Source organism: Ictidomys tridecemlineatus, chromosome 2, assembly GCF_052094955.1.
Source record: "Ictidomys tridecemlineatus isolate mIctTri1 chromosome 2, mIctTri1.hap1, whole genome shotgun sequence".
Taxonomy (NCBI): Eukaryota; Metazoa; Chordata; class Mammalia; order Rodentia; family Sciuridae; genus Ictidomys; species Ictidomys tridecemlineatus.
Window position 1 is genome coordinate 139,459,502 of NC_135478.1, and position 19,083 is coordinate 139,478,584.

The 19,083-nt window shown below is 40.2% G+C and overlaps 1 protein-coding gene across 5 annotated transcripts in view; it reads left to right on the top strand.

Moving 5' to 3' along the window:
* Nucleotides 1-8,399, top strand: part of Elmo1 (engulfment and cell motility 1) — a 557,509-nt gene extending 549,110 nt beyond the window's left edge. For all 5 annotated transcript variants that reach the window (XM_021722279.3, XM_078039850.1, XM_005319199.5 and 2 more), the window contains one exon: nt 5,268-8,399. In XM_021722279.3, the coding sequence (XP_021577954.1) occupies nt 5,268-5,468 (201 nt within the window). In that variant the 3' untranslated portion in view covers nt 5,469-8,399. The remainder of the gene's footprint in view (nt 1-5,267) is intronic.
* Nucleotides 8,400-19,083: the final 10,684 nt, after the last annotated feature.

Here is a 19,083-nt window from a genome sequence, read left to right on the forward strand (position 1 = left end):
AGTACAAGGAAAAATACTGGAAAGGAAGAAAAATATTTTGAAGTCTGCCCGAAATAATCATAAACAAAAGGGAATCTTATTATCTTGAGATAGACTAGAAACCTCTTTAAAAATTGCCAGTTATAACAGGTCCAACTTCTTAGTAGTTTGGTTGATATTTCATGTGTGTTAGTCATCTTTCCATTACTGTGACAAAATACTTGAGATAATCAACTTAACAAGCAGGAAAGGTTTATCTTGGCTCAGGGTTCAAGAGGTTTTAGGCTGTGGTTGGTTGAATCTATTATGATTTTTAAGCATCTGGTAAAACAGAACATCATGGCAAGAAGCCTATGAAAGAGGAAGCTCCTTACTTCATGGTGACTGGGAAGTAAACAAGAGAAAAGGAAGGGTTCAGAGTCCCAATATCCTTTTGAAGGCAACTATAAATGGCCTAACTGCCTTCAACTAGGCTCCATTTCTTAAAGGTTCTACCACTTTCCAGTAGTACCACAGGCTGGTACCAAACCTTTAACAAATGAGACTTAAGGGGACATTTAAGGTCCAAATTATAGCATAATAGTAAAGAAAATAGATGCACAAATGCTTCATATTTAGCAAAGGCATAATTGTTAATCCAGAGGAAGAAGCAGCCCTGGCTAGAGCTTTGGTTTTCATTGAATGTTTAGGTTTTTGGTCTGGATTTTCCCAAGATAAACTAGTCTCTATTCTTTAAAACATCTGATGAAGTAGGTTCTCTCCAAGTTTCTTTAAGCTATTTTAAGAGGGTTAGGGCTGTCTCTGCTGTTGGAATTTTATTTCCAAGATGCTTTTATTCCTTTTTGACATCTTGTTATATGTATAATTTGTTTCTCTTCTTGAAGCACACTGTCAGCTATATTTAAAAGGTTTAGCATAAATCTAGGAAAATGCATTTGTAAGACAAAGTAGCAGTTATGGTTGATTTAACTTTTTCTCTTGTAAACTGGAACCCAACATCATGCTTGAAAATTTTATTTTTAGACGATACCATTCAAGTTTTTGTTTTGCATGTCATTGCATAAACAGGTTTTAGAAAGGGAAGGGAACATTTTAGTGAAATCTGACTTTTGTTCCTCATTTCCCCTAGGAGATGTAGCTCATTTAGAAGGTCTTTAGTATCTGGTTTTCACTGGTTTGAAGCTCTTGAATAAAATCGTACATCCCAAAGAAAGAGGAAAGATTAGACACAAATCCTGCATTTAGAATGGTGCTTAAATATAATTCTGTGTCACTTGACATTTAGTTTGCAGAAGGGTAAGACGTTGTCTTCATCTTTCTGAAAATAGACACTGTGTCCTACTATTTCTGTTTTTAAGTAAAAGAGTGGTTATACACAGGCCACCATATTCAAAATGTATAGAACGTTATAGAAAACTACTCCGAATAGTAGAACGTCAGCTGTAATTTAAATCAATGCAAGGCTATTTTCCCCTGTGTAAGTACATTAATTTCAGATAAGAATATATGCTCTAGGACTGCTAGATTTTTATTCCTGTCACTTCTTATAGAGGCAACGAGGACAGAGATAGCATATGCTTATGAATGCTTATAGCGTCTTCAAAACACTTGCATATTGATTACCTCATCTTATTTTCACAATCACTCCATAAAATGGAAAGTTCTATTACACATATTATTTATCAAATGAGGGGAGAAAGGTTTCCCAAATTGAAGACCTCAACAACAGAAAGGATAATAGTAATTATAACTAGCCTCATTCATCCTGTGACAGTCCCTATTACATATTATAAATACTGATCTAAACGTATAGATATATAATTTTATGTGTGGATCACCTCAATCCTTATGTAACTCTACGAGAAACAAACTAATAGTATCCCTATTTTGTAAAAAAAAAAAAAAAAAGACAAACGAGGCATACAGAGGTTAAGAAACTTGGGTTGGGGTTGTAGCTCAGTGACAGAGCACTTGCCTAGCACATGAGAGACACCAAGTTCACTCTTCAGCACCACATTAAAAATAAATAAACAAATAAATAAATACATAACATAAAGGTATTGTGTTCATCTACAACTAAAAAACAAATTAAAAAAAAAACAGTTCTCGAGATCACTCAAATAATAATAGAGCTAGGATTTGAACCCTGGTAGTCTTTCTCCTGAAACCCTTTCCCATTAACCCCTACACTAGAGGGACAGAGCCAGAATTGAGCTCAGTATTTCCTGCCAGTCCAAACTACTCTTGTGGTAGTTTTTATATCATCACGCACAGTCAACTCCCAGACCCCTACAGTTGTCTAACTTGCATGTTTCTTCTTTTCTTTTATACTTTGTTCAAATGAGAATCTAACTAAGATGCGTACACTGCAGTTGGTTGCCAAGTTTTAGGTCTCTCTGAATCTTTGGGTCCCTCTCTGTTTCTCCTGCTTTCACAATAATGTGCATGTGCTTCTCTCTTCCTTGCAAGTTACTTATTGAAGATACCAGGTCATTACTCTTCTAATGTGGTCAATAGGCTAAGATGGTGCTGATTGTAATTCTGTGTATTTGTTACTGTTGCTACTGCAATACACTACCACAGACTGTTAGTATTAAACAACACAAATGTATTATATTAGAATTCCGGAGGTTGAAAGTCAGATGAGCCTGAGGTACCATCAACATGGTACGGGCTGCATTCCTTTCTGGAAGCTCAGGGGAGAATCCAAATTATCATTCCTACTTCTGAATGCCTCTTGCATTCCTTGGCCTCCATCCGTCTGCAGCAGTGACAGCTTGAGCCCTCTCATCAAATCAGCCTCCTCTTCTGTAGTCAAATGTCCCTCTGCCCCTCCCCTCTCTTTCTCAATTTAAGGACCCATGTGACTACATTGGACACAGGTGGAAAATCCAGTTTTCCAATAATCTGCTAATTTAAGGTCATCTGGTGGTAACCTTCATTCCCTGTGCCACATCACATAACATTTTCACAGGGCTCAGGGAGTAGGATGTGGATATCTTTGACAGGTAGATGTTGTTCTACCCTCCACAGACTGCAATGTCATTTTATACATTCATCCCTACCTAATATTGCCTATAAATTGGTGTTTAGAAGACTAACCAAAGTCGGGCTCAATTTTTAAGCAGTAGCAATAGTGTTTTCTACTTCTTGTCTTTCTTTTTTGAATGTTGGCAGCTACTGATGATCATTGCCTTGATCTTTGAGTCCACTAGAGTTGCCAAATGTTGATATCTCAATTCTGTCATTCTGTCTTCATTTATTAGTGGGATATAGAAAGAGAAACTGGCCTCATCAACTATTTGATTACCCTAAAGTTAGGGTTTAAACATATCTGTGTCAACATATTGCAGTTATTACCAATGTTAGCATCCAAATTATTCTATCTGGGGCAAGTAGGTACACCATCAAGTTGGCTTATGGATACTAATGACATGACCCTGTGTTTTTGATAATGTTCTGCATTCTGCTATGACAAGATACACCAGGTTCATCTTTCCTGCCTTTTCTCTCTAAACCCTTGGTTACTTGTGATAGGAAATGGTAGCTATGAGAATCTGGACATGAGGTATGATTATTAACATTTGATCATTATCTTTAGGTCTTTTGGGGGACAAAACTAGAAGTTATGATTTTTTTGAGATAAAATATACCATGAGTTGATACTGATAGTTCCAACTCAAAGCAAGTATTACAGGATTTCTAATTGATTGTTCAGCATTATTTTTAATAAAATGTTCTTTGTAGGTCACTTCTCAAAAAAATGTTCCTCTGGGTTAATTTGCACCAGGAGTCTGGCCAGGGCTATCAAAGTTGTGTATAGGAGCAGTTATCCCCAGGATTGGGGGATTCCCCATAAAGTAGTGTCAGAGCTGGTAGTGAACTTTGAGAGCATGGTATTCGGTGGTACCCATATGTGGATATTCATCAGAATTACCTAGGAAGCTTTTACAGATAAAATTTCCTCATCCAAGAACAAAAAAAAAATCAGGATCTCCAGGGTAGAAACTAGGTATCTATTTCTATCAAGGTTATTTGTGAGGAAACAGATGGTTAGACATGTTCAGAATCTGGCTGAGGTATTCATGAGGACACTAATGCTTCCAGAAATCCCTTAGCACTAAACCTATGTTTAGATAGGTTAAATGCTTTGGCTGAGATCACATAACCAAGGCAGAACCAAAGTCCAACAGTTCACTGCGGCACTCCTCACACAGCAGGTGCACTTCAGCCCCAAAAATGATGCCATTGGCGTGTATCATGGCAGATTTCCATCCCATCACAGTGACTTAAGACTTATATAATGCCACCAGTCTTTTAATGCTATGTTGAGATATGCTTGAATATTCTGGGCTATAATTCTTGTATATTCTGTGGCCCAGGTAGCCACAATCCAAGGATAGACTTAAGGAGGATCTGAAATTGCAACTTGATCCAATAAAGTGTGGAAAGAACTGAATCTAGAGTGTATGCTAGAAGAAAGACCAGTGAGGCAGGAAGCAGAGCAAATGCTATTATAGAGCCCTGTGTAGGACCAAGGACAACATACCTGGTAGGGAAGCACAGCATCCAAATACAGGCAGTTTTCTGAGATGCTGACAACAGAAGTTGACTCCTTCTCCAAGTATCATGGTCCTCTTTCCCATCTCCCATTGAGATCACTCAATCATTTTAGCCATGTTGGCTACCAGACATTGGGCAGCCAAAAGCTGTTTCCTTACTCTTTCACTGAGAAACACAGGTTAGAACATCTTTGTAGAGTGGAATGGAGCTGGCATTGTGCATGCTAGGAATCAGGTCAGGCAGACATTAGCTAGTGGACTAGGAACAATGATTGGAGTCAAGAAAGAAGCAAGCTTGGCATGATGCCGTGTCCAGGAGTGTTGGAATATATATATCCCACTATACCTTAAAGCCAGGCATGCACTGGTAGGTTATTAGCAATACTGTGCTGCACAACCGTGGAGAACTCAGACCCTCTGCTGCTCCCTAGGGACACATTTCTACATGGAAGAGCAAAGACTCTGGAGGCAGGTTGCCTGATTTCCAATTCCACCCACTCCACTTACTACCCTTTTACTTAATTTCTCTGCCTCGGCTCTCTAACTTATAAAATAGAGATGACAACAGAAATGTCCAATTTGTAGAGAGGCAGCAGCAAATATTAAATGGCAGAAAGCTCTTAGGGCAGAGCCTAGCAATGTTGAGTATTCCCTAGGTGTTAGCTGTTTGCACTGCTCTTGTAATTGCCAGCAATCGTGATCACCATTGCCTCCTTTCCCTGCCAGTACTGTATCTGGACGGACGGGCTGAATGCGCTGCTTGGGAAAGACATGATGAGCGACCTGACACGGAATGACCTGGACACCTTGCTCAGCATGGAAATTAAGCTCCGCCTCCTGGACCTGGAAAACATCCAGATCCCTGACGCACCTCCACCCATCCCCAAGGAGCCCAGCAACTACGACTTCGTCTATGACTGTAACTGAAGTGGCCGGGCCCAGACAAGCCCCCACACCTCCCAAACTGGAAAATCTAGCTAACAGGAGAGAGGAACGAAAACATAACTCGTGCTTTGGAATCATCTTTTGGTAAAGGGAAGCTGCAGGTCACCCTCTCTTTGGCGTCACCTCTAACCCAAAATGTTTTGGCCCCTTCCACCTCCTTGGATCTGTTTCTGGACTCGCTGCTTTAGATCTCTGCCCATTGCTGCAGTTCACTTGGTGGGACAATAGCCAAAAGCCACTGCTAGCAAGAGAGCCATTGGGCATTTCCATCCTAATCCCTGGCAGGAAAGTCCTTCCTTCCTAGAGTAGGAAAGCCAGCAGCCCCAGACCTCAAGGAATGAATACCCCATGGCCTGTGCCTGGAAGAAATGGCGCAGCTACCTGATGGGAAGACAGACGCCATGCTCTCCTTTCCCTTCTCTCGAGGGTCAGCTCATGTCACCGGGTTCATTTGAGTTGAGGTCTGCTTTGGGATCTCTCTCCCCGTCTCCTGACTTGGCCTTGCCCTTGTCCTCTTGGGTCCCAAGGGCAGCGCCAGTATTCTCATAGTAAGCCTCGCCAGCACTGGGTCTCCCAAACAGTCCACAGAGCCCACGCCCACTCCGCATCTGCACTGTGACCGTGACCAGCCTCCCGCCGCCCTCTGCGCTAGCTAGTCTTGGGCTTCCTCTCCCTGCCCCAGCCCAGACCTGCCTTCCTCCTTTCCACACATGCTCCCAGCCTCTTAGCTGAAAGCACAAATGAAATCAGTAGTTACACTCCATCTCTAATAGACTAAACCTAAATGCCTCTATGACGGGCTGTCACTATCCTAGGGTTTCGTGTCACCTTCTCCTAGGGAACCTGCTGCAACACAGGTTTTCCATGGGATGGTCAAGCTGTCAGACATCCAAGTTTACATCGTTGTAATTATTACAGGTATTTACAATTTGCAAGGGTTTTTTTTCTTTTTTCTTTTTTTCGCTTTGTTTTTGTACAAAAGAGTCTAACATTTTTTGCCAAACAGATATATATTTAATGAAAAGAAGAGATACATAAATGTGTGTGTACTTTCCAGGTTTTTTTTTTAATTATTTTAATCCCAAACATCCTCCTGAGAATAACATTCCCTTAAACATGCTGTGGAATAAAATTAATCATGATGAGTTGGGAGCTGGTGTTTTGATTTGGTAACTTGGGTTCGGTCTCCTTGGTCGTTGGCATCATCTGGGAGCTTGTTAGAAATGCTAAACCTGGGACCTCACCCCACACCTTCTGAGTCGGTGCTTTGTGTGCACATTTTGTTTTTAATTTGGGAAGCACTGGTCTAAAGTTCCGTCTTCCACTGATAGGGCATCGTAGGCGCTGAGCATCCGTAAAGGATGTTACTTCTAGGAAGATCATCTTAACTCACCTGGAAAAACAGACTTTGCTGTGTAAAAATCTGATCTACCCATTTTACATTGTTGCCTCCTGACCATAATTTTTTTTTCCCTTTACTATGATAACTTTTAGAATGGATCAAATTAAATAGATCCCAACTTTTAGGGAATATATTTAGCAGTAAAAAAGAATACAAACCCACAGAAAGTAAGTCAGAACTAAAATCTAACTGTGAATTAATAAATTACAGGTCAGAGCACAGCCTAATATTTGTCATAATTTAGTTCCACTAGAAACTTCATCTGGATCATAAACTCCATGAGCTTAAAGGACTGACCCAAGCATGCAGAACTCGGCATAGGCAGCACGAGCCACTGAACTCACAGCACAAGCTTTTGGGTGCATCCAGGTGACTGCTCTTCACTGCCATCAGGATGTGCAATTACACACTGACCTGGGGTTGAGATGACATGGTCCAGAGCACTCCATAAATTGCAGGAAAAAGTCCCTTGTAATTCCTAGTCATTCAAACAGGGTCAGTCTTCCCATCAAAGCACTCACACCCTTGTGTCAAGTCAACAACTGTTCTTATCATTAAACTTCCGTTATTGACATATGTGTCCTTTGTGTTGAAAATATCATTGTTCTAAGTTTGGGCCAGTGGTACAATGGATAACGCGTCTGACTACGGATCAGAAAATATTGTTCTAACCAGCATCATGATAAAATAAACATTAGGTAAAAACACAGAGAGTCATAACATTTTTTACTTAGAGCATAAGAGCCTATCCATGAAAAAAGAGAATTCCCTGAACCAAGATATCTGACTTTGAGTTTAAGAGAATGATCTAGCCTGTGACTCTGGCTGGAAAGAATTGGCCTCTACCCTGGTCTTCTGGTATTCCTACTTTCATTTATTAAATAAAAAGGAACACTTTCAGTCAGGGATTTCTCTTTCCCTTTTTTTTTTTTTTTTTTGACACATAGTTACACATTTGAGATACAATATGACATTTTAATTAGTGTATACACATTAGGTAACCGTCCAGGGTAATTAGAATATCCATTGCCTTAAACTTTTATCATTTCTTTAGGTCATCATCACATTACATTAAAATTCCTCTCTTCTAGCTCTCTTGAGGTGGTCAATGCATTTTTGCTAACTATATTCACCTATTCACTAGAACTTATTCCTCCAGGCTAATTGTAACATTGTAGCCATTGACCAATCTCTCTCCATCCTTCCTGCACACTCCCCAATCTCTGGTAACTACTCCTGTACTCTCAACATCAATGAGACCTTTTTTTTTAGATTCTGCATGAGTGAGATCATATGGTGTTTGTCTCTCTGTGCTTGATTTATTTCACTTAACGCGAGTCCTCCAGTTCCATCTATGTTGCCGCAAATGACAGAATTTCATCCTTCCGTGGCTGTATAGTATTTCATTGTGTATATATACCATATTTTCTTTACCTATTCATCTGTTGATGGATTTTTTTAATGTCATTAGTTGTTTATTTCAGTTTTAATAAAAATATTTATGGAAATCAGTTATTCCAATCCTTATCTTAATATTAAATGAATAATATACAATTCTTGAAATACTAATTTAAATCATTGTTATATGAATTTTGCTAATTACAATTTTTACAAGAAAATGTGGTGAGGGTGTTAAAGTAAGAGGAATGTTTATGCTAGTCTATACCTCCAGAGGAGGGGGGGAAAGAAGGAAAAAAAAAACCCTCACTGAGTTACTGAGTTTAAAGTAGTCAAAATTACTTTTGTTTTCTGCTCACCAAGGCCCAATTCAGAGTTCAACGATTCCCTATTAGATTTATAGTTTAACTACTTTCTGTACTTGTTGATGGACTTTTGAGTTGATTCCATATACTTGCTATTGTGGTTGGTGCTACCATAAATATGGGAGTGGAGGTATCTCTAACATGCTGATTCTGTCTCCTTTGGGAATATACCCAAGACTGTTAAATCATTTTCTACTTTTCTATAGACTAGTGTGATCCTCAGAGTGTGTTGACATTGTTCTCTATTCCTTCATTTTGTGGCAGTGAGGTGAAGGGTTGCTGCCCGATCTGAACACCTCAACTTCTCTCCTGAGGCACCCAAAGCTTTTTTTGCACACAGTGAGCACACCTCCTCACGTTGAGCCCTTGCTTCCCACAGTTCTCTAAGCCCAAGCAAATCAGCCACATCCAAGGCAGAAGTGAAACAGGAAACCCGATTTTGTCATTAAGTCTAAGTCATGTTCTCCAATTTGGCTTTACCTAAAAATAAAACTGATGATTTAATTTGAATCTGCTGATAATTTACTTCTTATCTTACTCTCATTCAGAACTCAAAGGAGGAAGGGTAATTAATTGGGTCTTTTGACCCCTGTGACTACTTTATGCCAGGGCTTGAACTCAGGACACTCAACCACTGAGCCACCTGCCCAGCCCTACTTTGTATTTTATTTAGAGACAGGGTCTCCCTGAGTTGCCTAGCACCTCGCTTTTGCTGAGGCTGGCTTTGAACTTGTGATCCTCCTGCCTCAGCCTCCGGAGCTGCTGAGATTACAGGTGGGCACCGCCACACCAGGTTCCCTGTGAATAATTTTAAGGGCAATGTATGTGTCAGCTTTTTGTCACTGTGACCAAAATAAACAATAAAAAAAACTGAGAGGAGAGAAAAATTTATTTTGGCTCATGGTTCTAGAGTGGGGGGTCTGTGGTTGGTGGAGTCCATTGCTCTGGGCCCAAGGTGAGTCAAAACATCATGGTGGAAGGGCTTGGTAGGGGAGCACTGCTCCATTCATGGCAGCCAGGAAGCACAGAAGGCAAGGGAAGGGTCACAGGGAAAATGAATCTTCCAGGGCATACCCCAGTGACCCAGCTCCTCTCACACAACTCCCCTACCTACAGTTACCACCCAGACAGTCTATCAAAGTAGGATAAGGTTACAGCTGTCAAAAATCTAGTCATTTCACCTCTGAATATTCCTTCATTAACACAGGAGCTTTGCAGGGACAGCTTATATCCCAACCCCAACAAGCAGGGAAGGCTAATGGTTACTGCAGAATAAAAAGTACAAGTCTGAATGTTTCCTTGATCTACTTACAAGTCCATTCTAAACCATCTTCCAATAATCAACTCAAGCACACTCTGCCTACCTGCACTTAATAATGAAAGTTGGTAACCCTGTGACATATAAAACTCTCATCTATTTTGTTTTGAGTTATAAAAATATTTTACACTTAACATAAACCTTTAAGGAAACAAAAACATTCACCATCAAAAGCATTCTTAAAATTCAGGCACCAGGAATACATCAAGAACATAATTTGTACCTTTGGTGAAACGGCAATTAAGTCATGTACTCAAATACCAAACCAAAAAGTTGCAGCCGAGCATAGTAGATGGTATTATATAAGTACATTCAAGGAAGAGCAGGGGAAAGGAGGTGGTGACCCCCATTTTCAAAAGTGGGGTAAAGAGAAAGTGAGAGGAGTAGAGAATCCAGTTAGGTCTTAGAAGGGAGAAGATGTTTTCCAGGCAAGAGAGGAACCTTCCAAGTGGAGCAAAGAGTACCAACAGAGCTTGGTGTTTCCTGCAGCCGCTCAGGAAACTTGAACCATTCCACGTAGCTGGTGAAGGATGCACGGGACAGAGCAAAGGGGCACGATACTTGCGAGGAAAATGGCCCAGATCATGACGACTCTGACAGAGTTGGCTAGAGACTTTTTCTTCAGGGAAAAGGAGAGTGCATTAAGAGGAGTCATGTTGTCAAACCCGCCATTCAGAAATATCACAAAACAGCCACGTGAGGGCAAGGATTAGAGGGGGAGAAAACTGGAAGCAGAGATATTAGCAAAGAGATTATTGAAATAGCCCCAAACCAGAACCACGGGGCCCCAGACTTTGGTGTCAGCAATGGGAAGAGGAAGGGGGACAAAGTTATTATTAAAAAGCAGAATGGGCTGGAAGCAGGGGATGGTGGTGGTGGCGGGGAGAACAATGCAGATAGCACTGGAGCTTCTGGAATGGGTGAATAAGCAGAATGAGATAACAGGGCTGTTGCCTACATTCCACAAGAGAGGAGGAGCAGGAGATTTTAGGAAATGATAATGAAATCAGGTAATGAGGTAGTAGGCATTTGTTGGATTCCTCCAAACAGAAAAATAAGATCTGGGGTGAGTCATTTAACCACGTGAGCCTCTTATTTCATTTATGAAATGGAAATCTCATTACTTCAGGGGGCTGTACATGAGGTGCCTGGAAACTGTCACTGTCCAGAAGGTAAGTCCCCTCCCTTCCCTTCCTGTCCCTACTCCTTCCTTCAGTCTCTTTCTTTGGTGACCCAGGGTGACTTAAGCATAGGATTTTAGCACAGTTGAACTAAACCAGACATTTCAACCCACTCAGCCTGTTTTATGAGAAAGAAAAATAAGAGAGGGAGTAGAAGAAGGGAACAGTTAAGCATCATAACATGCCTCTTGAATTAAGGATGTGAGGTAATGCGGTAAAACCACAATTTAAAATACATTCAGGAGGGACGTATGTGGCATAATCCCATATGAATGCATAATTACACCCTAAGTCTTTTTTTTAAGTAATTACATATTTTCTGACTGTATATATGTAAAATAAACACATCAAGTTAAGTGCTTTAAAAAGAATTTCAGAAAAATAACCAGCACATGCTCAGATAAAGGAGGGAAATAATTCCATAATCCCATGAGAAACATGATATAAAGATAGTTGCTCCACTTGAGTGTTAAACTTAAATCTGGGCTTCCTGGAAACCCATGTAAATAAGAAAGTAAATTGGGATATGTAGCTCTTAGTTTTTTTTTTTTTTAAAAAGTTTCTTTCTCTCACAAGAAAATATTCTTTCTTGGGCTCCCAGTGTTGAAGAAGGTAAGCTATTAAAAGCACTTGCCTCCTTCGTTAGCTGTCTCTTAGAAGGTGCTCTTTGTTGTTCTGTTTTGCAGAATGAAGGATGTTACCCTTCAGCCCTTCAAGGGATTAAAAAACTTTTTAAAAAGGCACCAGAGAAGGAGACATTTGAGTCCTGGATTGAATTTAGGGACAAAGGAATTCAAGAATCAGGAATCAGAAGAGAAGTCTGAAAGGACTGAGCAGAGAAATGTTCAGAAATGCACAGGGTGTCTCCAGGGCTAGAAGACAGATACTGAGCAAAGAGAGAACAGGGACCAGAGAACAACAGAGCAGCAAGAAGGGGACATACATTGGACACTCACTATGCACTAGGCAAAGTGCCCAGAACACAGGAGTAATAAGAAATGGACTGCCTTCAAGGACCTGCAGACAGATCAATGCTAAAAGGACCACAGTGCACAGATACTTGGCACACCGAGCAGAAGGTGACTGCTCTGTCCGGATGACATGAGGACCGAAGGACTTGACAGGATGAGCAGGAACTGCCCGTCAGGGGCTGAGGAAAGAAGGCTTCTGGTGGGCATGGCCATGCTCAATCACCACTCATCCTTGGAGGGTCAGTTTGGTCATCCCTTTTCCTGGAAGATATTTCCTGGACATCAAAATCCAGGGAGGGACTCCATAGCCACCCCTACTTACCCCACGTTGTAACTGATGGAATATTTCACTCTCTTTATCACCAGTTGTGAGTTCCCTGGGAGCAGGAACAAATCTAGTTGTTCTTACCACTCCTACACTGTATGTTTAGCACAGTACCAGCATTTAGGATGCTCCATAAATACAACCATCCCTTGGTGTCTGTGAGGGATTAGTTATACAGCTCCCCGGATACCAGACCCATGGGTGCTCAAGTCCCTCCTACATAAAAGGCACAGTAGTTTTGCATAACCTGTGCACGTCCTCCCCTATGCTTTCAATCATCTGTAGATCACTTATAATGCCTAGTACAATGTCAATGCTGTGTGGATAGTTGTTATACTGTCTTGTTTAGGAAATAATGACAAGAAGAGAAGGCTGTATATGTTCAATACAGATATGATTTCTTTTTCAAGTGTTTTTGATCTATGGTGGGTTGAATTCTTAGATGAATTCTTAGATGTACCCACAGATACAGAGGACCAACTGTACTTTCTAAATAGATACAGGGTTTTTCAGGAAGAATTAACCCCTTTGAAGGGGATAGAAGCAGAAATCTATGACTGAAACAGAGAGGAGAATAGGAGGCAGAAAATAAGAGATGAGCTTAGAGAACAGGGCAAAGAACCTTGAATAGTCTGTCAAAAAGTTGGGAGAGTCACCTTCATCTGACCAGGAGTCACTAACATTTTGTTTGGGTGAGTGGCATAAGCAGACTTGCATTTAAAGGTCACCACCATCACACTGGCAGCATCATACTAGTTAGGGAAGAGTGAGACTAGAGGCAGGGAGACCAAGATAACCTCATGTCAAGGTTACTTCACTGACTCAGGAGGCTGAGGCAAGAGGATTGCAAGCCCAGGGTCAAACTCAGCAACTTAGTAAGGCCCTGAGCAAATTAGCAAGACTCTGTCTCAGAATTTTTTAAAAATTGATAAAAATTAAAGGGCTGGGAAATAGCTCAGTGGTAGAGTGCCCCTGGGTTCAATCTCCAGTACCAAAATAAATAAAAGAAAGCCAACCACAGTTGCACAAGTTGAACATAGATACAAGAGAATTGATGAGTACCATTCCTTAGGCTGCAACTTTAAATAATATCACATACATTTTAACAAAATTATTAAACTGGATTCAATAGATGTTTTAATGTAGGCAAAGAATATACTCTTTATGGATCTTAAGAATATGTTCATAACAGTTTATCACAAAGAAAATATTGAGATCCTAAAATAGAAATAAAGTCTAAAGAACTTCTGGTTTCATGGTAGTACCTAAAACATCCTCTTCCCAAAATAATCTTAAATACAGCAAAAACATGTTGATATAATAAAAGTGATTTTTACATTATTTAACCTTAACTTTCTTAAAGAAAAGAAAATCCATAAGTACCAGCAATAAGGAGGGAACTGAAATCCAAAGCAGTAGGCTTGTAGGTAAGACTATATTCTCTTCAACATGTTCACCGTCTTGACAGGGGTATGGGCTCTCAACGTCCAGGTGGGGTGGAGAACACAGCCCATGTGCGCACTGGGTGGAACTTGGGTCTTCCCATAATTGCCAGGATCCTTAAAAGGCTACACCTTCAGTTGTAGGTTATATGAGGGAAAAAGAATATCTCTCCACTGGCAAAGGAAGATAACATTAAAGCTTATCTGTCTGACTAGACTCTAGATCCAAAAAGATTTGCCAAAATTTTCATACCTTGAGCCTATAAATCATGATTTTCAGGTTCAAATTTACAAAGCTTCCATATGTCCTAGAATGCCCACTTTAAAGACTAATATAACACAAGGCCCTAGGCTGCACAACAATGGATCTCCTTGCAAAAGTAAACTAAACAATTATTCTGAAACCAAGGATGGTTGTACACACCTGTAATCCCAGGGACTCAGGAGACTGAGTCAGGAGGATTGAAAGTTCAAGGCCAGCCTCAGCAGCTTATCGAGGCCCTGAGCACCTTATAGAGACTCTGTTTCAAAATAAAAAGGGCTGGGGTTGTGGCTCAGTGGTTAAGCACCCCTGAGTTCAATCCCTGGTAACAAACAAACAAACAAACAAAATCTAGGCATGATTCTATAAAGCTATGCTACAAGAGATTTCCATAGAAAAAACAAATACCATTTAAAAGTCCTGGTTACTGTAATGGTTTAAATATGAGGTGCCCCCAAAAGCTCATGTATGAAACAATGCAAGGTTTAAAGTGAAATGACTGGGCTATGAGCCTTAGCCCAATCAGTGAATTAATCCCCTGATACAGATTAAACTGAGTGGGTAACTGGAGGCAGGTAGGGTGTGGCCACAGGGGATGGGTCATTGGGGACGTACCTTTACATTATATATTTTGTCCTCGTTCAGAAGACTCCCCTCCCCTCTCTCTCTTTCTTCCTGGGGGCATGTCCCCCTCTACTTTCCATTCTCCACACTCTTCCACCATGACGCGTTCTATTTCACCTCAAGCCCCAAAGAATGGAGCCGCCTCTCTATGGACTGAGACCTTTGAAACGGTTGAGTGGTAAAATAAACTTTCCTCCTCTAATTGCTCTTGTTAGGTCTTTTAGGCTGACAAAAACAACTACAATTCAAAGCAAGGCAACATATGGAAACAATCTATAACAAGTAAGAGATTAAATACCCTTAAATCAACATAATAGAATAAAACATGAATCTAACAAAACAAATATACTTTAAAAGAAATTGAAACTCCAGTAATAATAAAAATGTCAAAAGCAATAAAATATTAAAAATATAATCACTGCAAAAAAGGGCTCAGAGACATGTCAAACACAGGGTAAACACAACTAAAGAAACAATCAATGAGCTGAGAGTCAGATCTGAGTAAACTATCAAGAAAGCCACACAGAGAAATTAGAGATTTTAAAAAATTCTGAAGGATAGCCGTCATGAAGGTGAGAATTCAATAAGAATTCCAGAAGAAGAGAACAATAAAAATGCAGTATATGTAGGTAGGACAAAGGGGTGGGAGGGGAAGGGAGTTAGAAATGATGGTGGAATGTGATGGACATTATTATCCAAAGTGTATGTATGAAGACACGAATGGGTATGCATATACTTTGTATACAACCAGAGATATGAAAAATTGTGCTCTATGTATGTAATAAGAATTGTAATGCATTCTGCTATCATATATAAACTTAAAAAATTAATTTTAAAAAAAAATTTAATTTTTTTAAAAAAATTGTTTAAAAAAGAAAAGCAGGACAATCTGTAAGAAATGTGAATATAAGATAGTAAATTTTCAAAGAATCATGAATAACGAATAAGCAAAGGAAATGTTCAAGGTTATGAATGATATTAAAAAACACATCAAAATCACAAGACAAAATTTTAGCTAAGGTGCTTGTTCATCAATGGTAGAAAGGTAAGGAAACAGGCTGTCACATCTCTCTGGAGAATTTTGTCACACATATTCAAAATTTCCAAAATATGACTGATGTGCATTCTACTCATCAAACGGAGTGGCTCTGGTTTGTTCTGTCTGCTTACATACTAAGCCCCTGTGTATGATTCTGTTTGGCAAAAGGAGCCTACGGTTTAAAATAAAATTTAAAACCTCAGGCTACATAAAATGTGTATTTACACCATGTTTCCATTTACACCATGACACACATGAACAACATTTAAAATAATATGAAATGCTTCATTCAAAGGAAAGATATTAACTGAAAAAAAAAAACAGATTATCAAACGGTATGAGATAGACATGTATTTTTATAAATGTGCATATATATCTGCCTAGAAAAGGATTTAGAAAAATATACTCTGAGGTGTTTTTAACTTTTTTTCTTGATTGGGTAGAATTTTGGGATTTTTGTTGTTGTTGTTGCTTGTTTCTTATTGAAATTCTGTTTCAGATTTCTATAATGAACATTCCTTGCCTTTAAAAATACACTTTGTGTTTTAAAAACCAGTGTCAGCAGATTCAGTCCTGGACTACCACTTGGTCTCTCACATTGCTCATGTATCCTGATTCTTGCTTTGTTGCTACCTCCACCAATTCTCTATGCCCTATTGCTCTACCAGGCATAGCTGGCCCTCTTGACTGGCTCTTCTTGACCTCTGACCTCATCTCACTATCTCTCCTCTCATATCCCCCTTCTCTGACCACACCCCCTCCCCCCCAACCCCGCTTAGCCTATGGCAGTAGCACCCCTATTCCCATCTTTAGGTTGTCCAAACTAGATTCTTGTAAACCTTCCAACAATGATAAAGATTCCCACCTATTTGGATGAGGATATTTCAGAGTCTTAGTAACAGAACCTTAATGATTAATCTGACCTGCCCAGTACAAAAATTTCATCCTCAAGCCAGTGAGGAAATGATAGAGTCAAAAGACCAATTGGTGGCTGGGCGCTGTGTTGCACGCCTGTAATCCCAGCGACTCGGAAAGTTGAGGCAGGATGATTTCGAGTTCACAGCCAGCCTCAGCAAAGTAAGGCACTGAGCAACTCAGTGAGACCCTGTCTCTAAATAAAATACAAAATAGGGCTGGGGAGGTGGCTCAGTGGTCAAGTGCCCCTGAGTTCAATCCCTGGTACAAAAAAAAAATAAAAAAGTCCAACTAACCACCAAAATGCCCCTAACACAAAATATATACAAGAATATGAGAACACTTGCTCCATTAAGTAGTTTTCATTGAACAATTACATGTGCACCCCTTACAGGTCACATAGATATATGTTCAATCCTTCTTCTGAAAACCTTTAAATACTTGAAGGCAGCTATTATGTACCTTTTGAGTTTTCTCTTTTCCTGTTTTTAGTTTTCCCCCAACCCTTTCAATGTGACAGAGCTTGTTGCTCACCTCCAATGGTTCAATTCCAGTTTGACAATGATCCACTTAAAACAGATCAATGAAACCAATGGCTTTCTAAGTGTGTTTGGGCTATCCCACAAACAAAAGACTACTTAATTTACAAAGTATTTTTTTTTCATGATTAAAGCTCAAGAATGCAATCACTTTCGCTTTATTGTTTCATCCAATTTCATTTTTAGAACCAGGTAGCACTGTGGACCACAAACTTCTAAGAGATTTGGCAAAATTTGGTAATAATAAACATAATTTTCAAGAACAAAGGACAGACATGGGCTGGGGTTATAGCTCAGTGGTAAGAGTGCACAAGGTTCATGAGGCACTCGGTTTGATCCTCAGCACCACATAAAAATAAATAAATAAAATAATAATAAAGACATAAAAATTTTAAAAATAACAAAGGACATTAAAAAGTCATAAATAACCCACGAATGCCTTTCTACCAAATTGTGCCTGTGTATATGGGTGGGCTACATTGTTGTATGTATGATAATTACTAATCATTGAGAAAAGGCCTACTTTTGGGGCAATGCCACAGTTCCCACTGGATAAGGAGGGATTACTGTATTTCATTTTCCTTTCATAACTCCCTCCAGGCAGTTGGTATGGTTATCTATATCCCAGTTGAAAAGTCAAAATCTCAGAAAATTTAGGGCACTTCCCAAGGCCACCCAGTAAGGAAAGGATTGAATCGGGAGTTGTCGGGCTTTCTCTGACGCCATAGACACTACTATGCTCATAAAGACCGTTGGAGGTAGACCTTTACCTGTTGATGATTATGCCATTCATTCTCTTTCATCCTAAGCTTGGGGTTTCCTATTTCAGTCTTGCATAGGGGATACAGACCACCTGTTTAGGCTACTGGAACCCCTTAGTTTTTACACATTGCCTTCCAACCCTCTGAGCTATGTGCCATACCACAGCCTGCTTGGAAGCCTACAATCCCTGGGTGGACCCTGGGCTCCAGGACTCACATAAAATTTTATCCTGGTCATAAATTGTACGACAACTTTCTCACTGTTCTGTGTATTCCCTGCGAACCTTGATTATCCTAGGTTTTCCCAACTCCTCTTTTTTCCTGGTCCTTCTCTCTGGTTTATATCTGCTCTTGGCTAATTTCTTCAGGTACTTCTCCATTCTCGTTGAGACCATTGTGGCCTCTGAAAGCTGTCAGGGTAGCTTTTTGAGAAGCTTAGGTTAAAAAAAATATATAAGTGGTTGTTGTAGTTCCAAAGTACTATACTTTTGGCTTTGTCACCCACTTAGGACAAAGAGCATCCATGGTTCTTCTTATCAGCAGCTTTACAGCATCTCCAGTGGCTCTTAGAGAAGGAGAACATTTCCTTCTCAAGACTGAATTTTGCATTTTACTGTTTACATTTAGGAAAGAGTGATATGGCATCACCACAGCATGCAAAGGAAGAGAGCGGTGAGGGCCTGGTGTGGGACGTGCTTCAAACTCAGCCTCCCACCTGGGGGACAGTATTGCTGCACTGCTGTGCTTCCAGCTCCGAACCTGCAGCTCTCCAGGAGCCTGTGCCAGGGCTGACTTTGCCCCTGTGAAGAGGAAAGTGATGCTACACCGTTCCTCCTGCCCTGTCTTGGGGCCATCTATTCCTGACACCTGCTGTGAGTGGAGAAGAGAGAGATGAACAGTCATACGTGCAATTTCATTTAGCCCTAGTCATTTCAGCGTCTGTAAAGCCAGAATTCATCTATCAACAAATAAAGTCATTATCGAAGCAGCTGTTACCCAGACGTGACTCTCAGCTGGGGAGGTGGGAGAGCAATTTATCTCTTAGCAGCAGCTTG